This window comes from Musa acuminata, chromosome BXJ1-9 (genome assembly GCF_036884655.1).
Source record: "Musa acuminata AAA Group cultivar baxijiao chromosome BXJ1-9, Cavendish_Baxijiao_AAA, whole genome shotgun sequence".
NCBI lineage: Eukaryota > Viridiplantae > Streptophyta > Magnoliopsida > Zingiberales > Musaceae > Musa > Musa acuminata.
Window position 1 is genome coordinate 14,878,240 of NC_088335.1, and position 12,559 is coordinate 14,890,798.

At 40.2% G+C, this 12,559-nt stretch overlaps 1 protein-coding gene across 2 annotated transcripts; it reads right to left on the bottom strand.

The window, feature by feature from the left end:
* Positions 1-2,879: 2,879 nt before the first annotated feature.
* LOC103998490 (uncharacterized) lies at positions 2,880-12,377 on the bottom strand. 2 transcript variants are annotated; one of them, XM_065083350.1, is made up of 8 exons: positions 11,537-12,377; positions 10,393-10,617; positions 10,080-10,282; positions 9,556-9,997; positions 9,116-9,475; positions 8,858-9,036; positions 5,741-8,734; positions 2,880-5,591 (listed from the first exon to the last, which is right to left on the bottom strand). In XM_065083350.1, the coding sequence occupies exons 2-8, from the start codon at positions 10,592-10,594 to the stop codon at positions 2,997-2,999; spliced, it is 6,975 nt and encodes a 2,324-aa protein (XP_064939422.1). In that variant the 5' UTR covers positions 10,595-10,617; positions 11,537-12,377; the 3' UTR covers positions 2,880-2,996. The 2 variants fall into 2 exon arrangements, with proteins under 2 accessions (XP_064939422.1, XP_064939423.1); XM_065083351.1 differs by lacking the exon at positions 11,537-12,377 and having other exon boundaries at positions 10,393-10,626.
* Between the last annotated feature and the right edge of the window lie 182 nt (positions 12,378-12,559).

The following is a 12,559-nucleotide window of genomic DNA, read 5'->3' on the forward strand; positions in this document are numbered from 1 at the left end:
ACGAATGGGGATCATCGACTAAATATTATTGGAAGAACAAGTCCGACATCAACATCCCCATTTTCAAATCCGTTTATTTATTCCTTGAAATTGTCGACATCAGAGGAGCTCCTCCACTATATTGATTATTATAAAAGGAAGAAGATAGGAAATTGGAAGCGTCCTCGCGGTTTCTGCTTGGCCTACAGACCATTGTTTTGTCCACGTCCGAGAAGAGGACTGGATTTGGTACATCGAATGCAAATCTTCTGCCATGTTCCTCGAGACAGAATAGTTTTTGTGGACTTTGGATACACAACTTTGATGCTACGGAAGAACTACTCTCTCGAGCTTGGCTGCATGCGGATTACACGCGGCAGCAGTAGATAGGGTAGCGGCACTTACGTCAGGCATGCACGCGACGGCTTACGTCGGTGACACGATTGGCTGACGGCACTGGGTGGCCGCCCTCGCCGAGGTACCCTCTCCGGGGTCAGACCTAACACAACGCGGATGTTTGTTTATCCATGAGAAAGAAAAATGATGATGATCACTCGAAGATCAATCACTAAAATAATGATGATCACAAAGGACTCCAGCAGGTTAGTGGGGGACTACGGACCACTCCCTGTCCCTCATCCAACACCATTTGTCTCACATGGCCCAGCCGGCCCATCTGCAATTCAAATCTTTTTTGTATATATATATATATATATATATATATATATATATATATATATATATATATATATATATATATATATATATATATATATATATATATAGGTTGTGCAAGGTCAATAAAGATCGTGAATTTCCTAATGGGTCAATAATTTGCGTTAATAGTTGTATAGTAGTTCTATATCAACCAAAATAACAGTGATCTGTGGTCTAGCTTAGGATAACATATATTACAAGGATTCTGATTAAGATTATTTGTCAATAGAAAAGGATTCCTAATCCTGGACGATTACGTTAACGTGAGTGTTCTCTCAAATTATCTTTCTCTATATAATGATAGGACATTTTTAATATCTGATCGTAGATGAGTCTCAAATTTCATTAAAAATTATAATGGCACTATAGAAAATATAAAGAGAGGAGGTCCACTCTTTATGTCCAAAACTACAACTTCACCATATTTGAAATGTTTAGTAAGGTGGTACACGTTTTATTCTTGATATATAATAATTTAGATCTGAATCTTGATTTGAAGGTGGTACACCATATTTGAATGATGTATGATAATTTAGATCATAAAAAAATTTAATCTATTGTAATGGCATCAAATTATTATTATAATTTTTTATTAATCCTTGGGCATGTGGCGCTTCCGCCATGTGATTTATTTGCATCACAATATCTTTTGCTCGTCTTGCTAATGAGCAAAGTATTTTTCCTTGCATATGCATATAGGACTACAGTCGAATCCAGAAGATAAAAAAATATTATTTAATTATGGATGACGACCTACTATCGATAATTGGTTGATCGTGGTGATACAATGATGGCTATCGTGGTCATTGGTGTTGCATGAGATGGCATTACTACGATCGATGATCATTGATGTTGAATTAAGGATTTGATGCATCATAATCATGATTAAGTTTAAGAAAGAGCACAACCCTCATAATATTATAAGAGAATGATACTAAAAGCTTAATATAAAAAAAAACTTCTTATGCATATCTCCAATATAGTTAAAAGTATAAACTAAATCATTTGACTCTAAAACTAATTTAAACATCGGAGATGTATCATCATGTAAGATCTCGTTACTATTGAAGTTTTGATATGGATTAAAATTGATCGAACAATAATATGGAAGAGGTATCTTGATTAGTTTTAAATTAGCATTCAATTCAAACAATCAAATCTTGACTCAGCAAAAATAAAACCCTTTACTCATTCTTGCACATAAATCTTTTTTTACTAAATCGGGAGTAAACCACTCATAATTTAATTTTTTTTAGTCAAATTAGAATAACCATAGGGACTCATTCCTACCTCACCATCGAGATAGAATACAACCTTTGAGAGCCCACCTCGATGCAATAGACTCAAACTTACTGTATATAAAAAAGTTATTTTAATCGTAAAACTCAAATTTGGTTTCAAATTTTGACGATTAAACCATGCTTAGATATCATGTTTCTAAATGTAAAAGACTATGAATAATTCATCTAATATTTTATAAAATGCAAAAATAAATATAAACATTATTAGATCATGTCTAAACATTACAATTAAAATAAACAATATTAAATAGGGAGAGTTGGACAACTTACACAAAATAATTTATATAAACTAATTCCTGTCTTAGCTTCTTAAATTAGAAATCAAGTCCTCTTCAGAAATTAACTTCCCATCTAAACCTATCCCAAAAAGATTAAATAACTTAATTGAAATAAAATTCTGATTAATTTTATTTTTAGTTTAATTTATCAAGAATTTTAATTCATTCGTTGGTTACGGTCATCCTCTAAAAAGAAGTACAACCAATTTCAAAAGCCACATCCGTCTCATTCATCTTCAAATTCTCATACAGTTCCTACCAAGATTATATATCAAATTCAATAAGATTAAAGACTTTTCAAAAATTCTATTGGATCAGCAACAAAAATCACAAGTTTGGTAGCAAAAACAAAACCTTCCATTTGTATATAACGGAACAATAAAAACCCAAACGAAATCTTTTACTTGTAAAAATAAAATCCTTAGATTAAACCAATCAAAATTCAAAATTTTTAATCGAACTAAAATAATCATATCCCCTCAACAAAAGATGTCAACTAATTTAAATGATAAATAACTTGATAATTTATTATAAAATACTCTATTCGAATCTCGTCTTTATCATTTATTTTTTTTTAATTATCGGAAATCCAATTATAAGAGAAAAAAAACCTATAAATGATATATATGATTTGTTGAGGCACAACATTCGGATCTTATTTCTTACATCAACCTGATGTGACTAACATCAAGCCAAACACTTATTTGTTGAGGCACAACATTCACCTGGACTTCACAACCTCTCCTTTCATGGCCAAGGAAAGGGCACCAAGACAACCCCCACTCTCCACCCTCGCCCCAGGCATGACCACAGCCCTGCTTCCTACAAACCCGCCCTCCCCAACCTTAATCTTCCCGTACTTCACTCTCCCTTCTTCCCCTTCGTAGCTATGCCCAAAGAGCAGTGCATCCCTCCCCACAGCCCCACCCCTCCGGATCTCCACCATCTCTGGGTTCAGCACTGCCCCCATGCTGTCCACGTAGACCCCGTCGTCCACCTCGATGCTCGACCCCATGAGCTGCATCCACACCCCGAACAACACGGATCCGGTTATCATCTCCACGAAGTAGTCACCCACCACAGTCCTTAGCGCCTGCCACACCGTGTCCATGAATACCACCCGGCTCCATATCAGCACCGCTTCTCCTTCCTTCTTCCTCCCCACCAGCACCCACTTGGCTCCGGCACATATCAGTCCGGCCATGATCCCCGACGCAACCCAGAATGGCGGCAGCAACCAATGCAGTGGTAGCTCCAGAGTGGACTTGACGATGAGCATCCAACGGAGCAGCAGGAAGATCACCATTCCAAGAACGAAATAAGGCAGCAATGTCTGCAGCAGTGGCTGACAACAGGTAGCCCAGAGTGTTTGACACCTAGTCCTCGCCAGTGTCACTCTGCGGTCACCAAATTCCTTTGTCAGCATCGCCGCGGTTGCTGCCATTGGACAACCAGAAAGGTCCACCTTTGCACCAGACTGCTCAAGGAAGCTCCGCCAGGCCATTGGGAGCGGCGTGCCGTTACGTAGATGTTGACATATCTCGTACACCAATGAGCGGCCATGATCAATAGATGCACTTTGGGAGCACGAGGTTGCTCGGATAATATCGACCTCGTTGCAGCGGAGAAACGGGTTGAATTCCAGTCTCTCGGATTCTTCCATGGTGAGATTCTGATCGATTGTGATCTCGCCGATGTCCATGTACGGGTACTCCGTCTCATCCCATGGCCTGGTGCAGTCGAGAGCCCATTCACGTTCTTCTCCGTCCGATGGAACTGGCCTGCATTGCAGCTGAAATATATAACGGACATGACCTGAGGAATCTACTCGTCTCCGGAAATCATCGGCGAGGAAGAGCAACGGACGGGTGTCATTCTCTTCCCTTGGGATTGCACCGGTTTCCGGAGGAAGGATACCCTTCGGAGCAACGTGACCGGAGACCTCACCAATGTCACGATCAACAGGTCGGAGTTTGAACTTGACATACATCTCCTCGCCACTGTCAAAGCGTAATAGCCTGCAGATGTTTGTATAGTAGTGCAGCTCTGTGTAAGAGTTTGTGTTCCTCAGCGAACTCCAGACAGCATCACGAATGTGGGGACAACGCTCCACTTGCTGCTCTCTTGCAGGAAGGCCACATGAGAGCCAAGTGGCGAAGTCTTCGATGGTGCGTGCATAGAAAGCTTTGCCTGTTTTCAGGGTCAGATCAAGAAGAGGTACTTGACGACTTTCTTCTGACAGAATCCGTAAAGCAGCGCCCCGTGCATCAATCCTGGCATCATCATCTGCACTGAGACTGTTGCTATGTCGGATTACTACCGGGAAACACTTGCCTGGCCCGAAGATGCTGTGATTCGGCAATCCTGAGAGATCCTGGTAGATATTTAGAACACCCTTTCCACCAACACCAATCCGATGGAAGTACCTTGATTTGGCTTTCATCGTCGTTATGGCCAAGTTTCCAGCAAGTTTACCAACGATCTTCTTGTACTTTTCGTCCATCTCTTCGATCCTCTCATCTAAAGCATGCAAGGTGTTTTTGACCAAGATTGGTGTCTGACATCCCATATAGATGCCACCTCTTTCAAGTACAGAACCCACAGGTGCAATAGAAAGGGCTCCCAGGACAACATCTTCGTGGATGTTTGAGCCTGAGAGGATGAGGCTTTGGCTTCCAACTACCGAGTTCTTCTGCACCTGGATTTCTCCACAAGTAAAACCATCAGAGGAATAGAATCCAGTTACAACCCGGCTGAAATCACCAAGATGGACGCCATCTCCAATGGAAATCATTCTGGGGCTACAAACTGGATTGATGGCTCTGATAGAACAATGACGACCCACTTTAGCCCCGAAAAGGCGTAGATATGTGCAAAATGCTTCTGTTCCTGTCAGTAGTTTGGCAAACCTGAGGTGGCAGGCGATGTTTACTCGATAGAGAAACCATGTTTTGATGTGGGATCTTTGAGTTCCTCGATCTCCAGCAAGGCAGCGGTTAAGAATACCGCTGAGGAGGCTGAGGACTAGACCATGGCAGAAGTAAGCAAGGGCAAGGAAGGAAGCAGAAGTTGCTGGACCGGATGAGATCTCAGTAATTATGGAGGCACATGCTGCCACAACAGCCGGCAACCAATGGAAGGCACCAGCAACGCATGCCAACATGAAATAATGCAGCAGAAACGAGGTTCTGGTGAGGTATACGTATGACAAATAAACAATGGCACCAGAGAAGGAACTAAGGAAACCGACTGCATAGATTCCCAGAAGGTGATAAAGTGTTACCAAAGTCTTTGGAATCTCTTCGTCTAATTCTTTCTGCAAAATAAAAGAAAAAAAGAGATAGAGAGAGAGAGAGAATACTTCAATATGTAGTAACACACTAAAAATTATCAGTTTGCTTATAGAGCATGCCTAATTTTGATAACATCCAAAACAAGAATGGAAACAAAATAGATGTAGAATACCTTGCAAAGTTTAGAGGCTTTCTCTGATCTGATTATAGGATTTACACCCTCAACCTTTTGTAGAGGCCGAACCTCTGCACCATCTCCCACTACACTTCCTTTCTCAAGTATGGCATAGGGGCCGATTGTGGAATTCCGGCCAACTTGGACCGAGTGAAAGCTCAATACTCCATTCTTCACTTCATGGCTTTGAATCATTACACCTTCCGCTATCACAGATGCTTCTCCAAATGACACCAAAAAGGGGTCTGTAATGTCAACGGTGTCGATTAGAACAGATGATCCTATCCGAGCTCCTTGCATCCTGTACCAATGATTCAAGAATGCTGTCCCTCTGAGGTATACAGCCAAGAATTTTGCGGCCAGTTCTTGAGCCTTGCTAAGTGCCCACCACTTTACAAAATCAACGGACCAGATGGAGACCTCTGGGGTGAGAACATAGTTAAGCTGTAAGAACGAGTTTCCAAACAGGGAGAGGAAAAGGCAGGTGAGGAAGATGTAGGAAATCCAGGCAAGAGGTGCCAGGACAAGAGAAATAAGAGAAGATGCGAATGACATTTCCTCGATCAGAATAAGAGGATGCAACTTCATGAACATGGAGCTTGAAACATAAGCAGGAAAAACGAGGATAAAAGAAATATAAGTGATGGCCAAAAGTTGTAGCAACCATATAGTCAGTTTCCAAATTGTTGATGGATTAATATCGTGCCCGAGGAATTCTGCTTCAACCTCTGGAAGGTAAGAAGTAGTTGTCATGGACCCGGGCTGAGACTCAAGAAGAAGATTTCCTGAAAAGCTTGCTAAATCTGAAATGCAAGTTGCAGTGAAAATGTCTACTGCTCCAACAGGAACACCAAGATAATCTGAGAGTTTCTGTGCTGCTCTAACCACTCCAATTGAATCAATACCGTATGAAACAAGGCTTTCAGTAGCAGATATCTTCTCAACTTCTAACCCAGTTTGCTCTGCTACAAGTCTTTTCAGAAAATTGATTATTTCACCAACATTCTTTCCAGCATTGCGAGGTTGAAAATTAGGAGATTTATCCAGTGGCAGGTGTAATCTCCTTCCCTCTATGGAGCTGCCAGTGGTGAAAGATCGAGATAAAATCTTCTTAGAAATATTGGGCTTTTTTACTAGAATTAGTGTGTCATCTGTGAATTGCTTCAGGCATTCAAACCTTCGGATCTTTCCGGATGATGTTTTTGATATAGTTCTAGGCTTAATCAGCTTCACAGAAGCTACAGAGACACCATGTTCTTCTGTTACTCGTGCTTTGATTTCCTCAACAATCTCTTCATTCACTGATTCTCCCTCCTTAACCTCGGCAATCACAACCAGTCCAACTTGATCAGAAGTCTCCGGAACTGAAATCCCTTTTTCTGTCAACGTTTCCTCTGGAACACCAATAACAGCACAGCAACCTGGGCGTAAGGCTTTGGATGAACTTTCTACTGTCTTCTCTACATCGGCAGAGTAGATGTTTCTTCCAGCAACAATAATTAAATCCTTTATTCTTCCAGTAATGAAAAGCTTCCCATCAATTATTCTCCCCAGGTCTCCTGTTCTTGTGTATCTCTTGCCTTTGTGGTTATCGAGCTCATTAAAGAATGTCTTTTGACTCATATCTTTATCACCCCAGTACCCTATACCTGCACTGGGACTGCTAATCCATATCTCACCCTCTTTCCCAAATTCTTCATGCTCTTTGAGAGTTTCTGGATCTATGATCGTAATGTCAACATCCGAATCATTCGGATTGACGTAGCCACAGCAGACTCTACCCTGCCAATCTATGAGGACTGGCTTACCCTCTCCAAAAGCACAGCTTACAAACACACAGTTCTCAGCCAGACCATAGCCGGGAGCCAAAATCTCTTGACAAAGACCAAATGGTCGAGAAATATCAATGAATTTTTTTAGAGTTTTCTGCCTCACTGGTTCAGCAGCAACCATAAGAAAGACAACTGAAGACAGATCATAAGCATGGTTCTTTACTTTATCAGATTCTAACCTTCTAATTACCAGTTCAAATGCGAAATTAGGAGCTGCACTGTGAGTTGCCTGATAGTCACTCATGGTTTGAAGCCACAGAAGAGGATTCCTGATAAATGTCATTGGTGAGAAAAGAATTGAAGATCCACCACTGACTAGAGCAGTAAAAAGGCCACCTATAAGCCCCATGTCATGATACTGAGGAAGCCAACTAACCAAAATAGTTTTTGAGGTGCTCCTATATTTTCTTCTCATTGTTTTGACATTATGAATTAACCCTCCATGAGTTATCATCACCCCCTTTGGATCACCAGTCGAACCTGATGTGAATTGCAGAAAGCATATATCATCTGGTTGAGACTCAGAGCTTATGGCTTCAGATTCCAAGTCTTTCAGTTTCCTAGACTGACTTCTATACTTCTTGATCAATGAATCTGTATAGATCCATGGAAGGTCAGGCCAAAAAGCTGAAGATCTCGAATTGCTATTTGTCAATGATATCACATTCATCACAAAGCCTGTTCTAACAGCTCTGTGGTATGAAGATGTGGATAGAATTGCTACAGTGTTGCACAATTTAGAAATGTTATGAATCTTGAGAAGTGCTTGTCCACCTCTCTTTAGTGGATCAGGAGGCAAAAGAGGAACTGGTACGATTTTTGCTTTGAGGCACCCAAAAAAGGCATCAATAAATTCCAGACCAGGGAGGTAGACTAAAAGAACCCGGTCACCTGGTTTGAAAGTTGGTTTCTTGCTTGTTAACAGATTTTGAGCAATATGACATGCATTGGCTTGGAGTTCACTGTAGGTTCTCTGGTCCACAACTTGACCTTCCTCAGTAATCCAAGTATAGAGAGTTTTACTAACGGTGACTGGATGAGTTCCCCAGAAGCTCAAATAACTATCTAGGGAAGGCAGATCTGGAAATTCTACGCCTGCAAGTTCACCAAGTTCTCTCTGAAAATATGGCTCTTGACTAGAAACTAGAGGAAACAATCTCTGCAACAAATGAACTCACTGTATAAGATGACCATTTAACATATAAATTAAAGGAAAAATGTCTTGACATCAATCTAGCAGTCTCTCAAGATTTTCACTGTCAAGGAAACCAGTTTAAATTACCTTAACATATGGAATCAATGGCATCTCACCACGTCTGGCAAAGTAATTACAGACCAATGCCATGGCATAAGATGAGTTTCGTTCTGTTAGTTCAAAAGCCATCAGCCCTCCCAAATAATAAGTATTCTGAAAACCTTGAAGTTGTGTTTCCAACTTCTCAAAGAAGCCATTTTTCATCTCTGTAAAAGAACTCACAAAATTAAAGTTGTGAAAGAGAAAGGAGCATGGAAATAATTAAAGATGACTAACGAATTGGACCTTCACTATCAACGTGAGGGAAGTATTTGAACCGGCGCTGCAATACCACCTTTTCGATGATTCCTCCCATGGTCCTCACAACATTAATCAGAAGGCTGGTCACAGTTGGACTCCTGATATTACTGGAGTTTCCATAAGACCAAAACAGGAAAATATTTGTATCAGCAAAGAATCTTTGCATTGCTACAGGATGTCCAATAGTTGCAGGATCCTCCATAAATTCCCCGAAGTAATAAAAACCAACAGATATATGCTCAAATCCTTTGATCTTGAGAACGGTGGTGTAGTAATCTATTGTTCGCACCTTACAGAATAGCTGCTTCTCGAGATCATTCAAATCTACCACCTCATTTTCCCCGGCTGTAGAACAGAGAGATATTAGTCAAAAATTAAATGTGTGGCATGAAGGAATAATGCCAAGCTGTTGCAAAGCTACTTACTTGTTAGGAATGAAGACCTGTATGTCCTTCCATTCTTGAATGTCAAATTACCTGAAAAGATAATTTTATCAAACTTCATAAGTTTTTGCTCATCATCAGCATTCTTGACAGTTACTCTGACACCTGAAATATTTCGCTTGACCATCAAAACCTCGGTGTTACACAGGACTTCAAAGGGTAGAGACTGGCTAAGTTTTTGCCACATGCTCATGTATCCTCCTTTAAAACGCCGAATCTTTCCAGCCATGGAAGTCCTAGTGAACTCTTGAATATAAGCATATGGCATGTCTTGAACAAAACCATAACCAGATGCAGTATAACCATATGCTACTGATTTAGGCAAAGAACTCAGGCCGTGCAACTTCAGAAAATCAAGAGTTGAATCAGATGCAATGCCACTCAATGCATGAATTCCAATATGACCGGACCTTGTTGCTTCATCCTGTAAGAAAAGTAAAGTTCTCTGTCACAATAATGTTTTAACGATTTCAAAATGGGAACAAAATGCGAAGAAGCTGTTTAACTTGTAATTTCAATGTCATGGAGATCAGAGAAGCATAATCATCAGCCACTTTCATGTCTTCGAATTTCCCACTACGGCTATCAATAAAAGCAAGCTTGTGTGCGTCCATTTCTTCAAATTCTGCACCTACTTCCTTTGCCAAATGAGATATAACAGGGGCACTGTTTGCAGCAATAACTTGACCTCCCAGATCGTAAATTTTTCCTGAACATTAGCAACTAAACAATTACTCTTTTTTTTTTTCTGCTAATCAAAAGAAGCATATGGAAAACCAATCTGCTACAGAAAAAACATGTCAGTCCAACATCCTCCACCTTCAATATCAACTGATTCACACATTCCAGCAACTGATTGACACTTCTCGAATATGGTCACGTTACCATATCCAAGCTTCGCCAGGGCATAGGCAGCTGATAATCCACTTGGCCCAGCTCCCACGATAGCAATTCTTGTCTGCACAGGAAAGCATGGATGCAACTTGGACAGTTGATCTTCAATACATATTGTAGTATCCATCCTCTGATCTCCAGCAGCAGTTCCTGCTTGAGATTAAATTCAAGGATGAGAAACACTATTTCACAAATAATGAGAAGAAAATATAATTCTTTCATGTAAGCATTATTAGGATAAGAATCTAAGCATAAGTGACAACTTGCAAGTATCAGAATAAGAAACAACCTCTAGGTCAAGTTAAGAACTCGATGAATTTATCCATTTCCTAAATCCAAATGTCAAACACCGATTTGGAGAGAGCTTTCAAAGCTCAAGGGAAGATCACCTACTAGAAGTATTTAATCCTTTCATAGAACTGCATAATATCCAAAGGCATGGTAGAAGATCTTGAACCTTGCTAACAAGAACACCATTTTTGCAGACTATCTAACAAATTTTTTTTAAACATAAAAGATTCTAGACTAGAAGAGCAACTGATCTAAAAACAAGCATACTTAAGTTTGTGACTCAACAGAAGTAGTGCCAACTATGGAAGGACCATAAGCTAGAGAAAAGACACCAGTGATTTTAGCATTCAACAGATTCAGTTATGTCTAGGACATTCAAATATGACAGCCAGTCAGTGAATTGACTTTACCTTGGAAAATCAATGGAAATAAACCATAAAAAAAAATCTGTACCCCTTCCTATTTAACAACTATAACAAATCGAAACCTTTTATGAACAGACACATATAAGCTAATGACCAAGATTTGGGAATGAATAAGCCCCAAAATAAACATAAACTTTCAGATATGAGAGAGCCAACACATAGAATATCACTTCCTCAATTGTTCAAGAAAGACAACAAAAGTTGCACCCGATCGCTTCTGATCACATGTTCACGAACAACTAGGTATGCGTAAAAATCACTGCAGTACAGATGCCCCAACTAATTGATAAAAATCACCATCAGAAACAAGAGATAAAAAAAGAATAGATCCATAATCAAGCAATTGCCCACACCTGCTGTCTTGGACAGGATTCACCACCAGAAGGCAGAGTGGCACTCCGCCCGTAGCCGCCCTGCCACATTGTAAGGCGCAGGTCTTCATGCCGGAATTTAAACCAAGAAGATGTCATCCCCCTCCAAACGAGACAAGACAAAATGGACACGAGGCGAATCAAAGTAGTTACCAGAGGGAAGCTTGGGTATTGATGTTCCCTCAGATTACTACGTTTGGAGGTTAGAAAGAACACCTTCACGTAATACGACTGCAGAAAATAATAAAATAAAGAAAGGGAACAAGACAAAACCCTAGCTTTCCGCTACACAGATATTCCAAGGAATCAAAAACTTTGGATTCCTCAGACCTCGCCAACTCCGCAGCAGAGAGATTTTGATATCCTGGCGCAGCAGGAGGCGGGCACAAGTTTACAATTAAAGAAAGAAAAGGGAACTTTCTTCTCCGATCAATCGACAGAAATGCACATTCCCCAATCAATCTATAGAAGTTCTATCCTGAAGGCGAGGAATCGGAAGAAAAAGGGAGATGATCCTTGGTCTGCAAACCTTTTTTCTATCGGATCGATCTGAACTAAAGTTCGAGGGGGAGAAGGCGGCTTTTACCATGATTAGATCGATAGAATAAGAGTTGAAGGAACGAACTCGGAAGAAGAATTGAAGGCACGACACGATGGAAGTACTCCCACGACGATTGACGATCCCATTCCTTCGGTCTTGTGATCAACTTGTCGAATTCTGTGACATTTTAGTTCTTAACCTCCGATCGAGCAATCAATCTGTAACGGTCACCCGTTTCGTATTCTGAACCTCCGATCGATGCGACCACCGAGCGGGCAGGCGAACCGGATAACAAGTCTTTTTAGTTCGGTCCAAAATTCAGATATATACCTATAAATTTATACCTTTATATATATATATATATATATATATATATATATATATAGTTAAGTTAAACTAATATGTGGAAGATTTTAATATTGAAATGGAAGATACATATTATGCAAAAAAGAAAAAAAATATTT

Bases quoted from the DNA above. Each gene is read 5' to 3' on its own strand.
- LOC103998490 (XM_065083350.1), bottom strand. From the start codon at position 10,594: ATGGATACTACAATATGTATTGAAGATCAACTGTCCAAGTTGCATCCA. The intron at 9,998-10,079 runs GTTAAACAGCTT...CTTTTCTTACAG, and splicing joins CCATGACATTGAAATTACAA to GATGAAGCAACAAGGTCCGG. The intron at 8,735-8,857 runs GTAATTTAAACT...CATTTGTTGCAG, and splicing joins CATTGATTCCATATGTTAAG to AGATTGTTTCCTCTAGTTTC.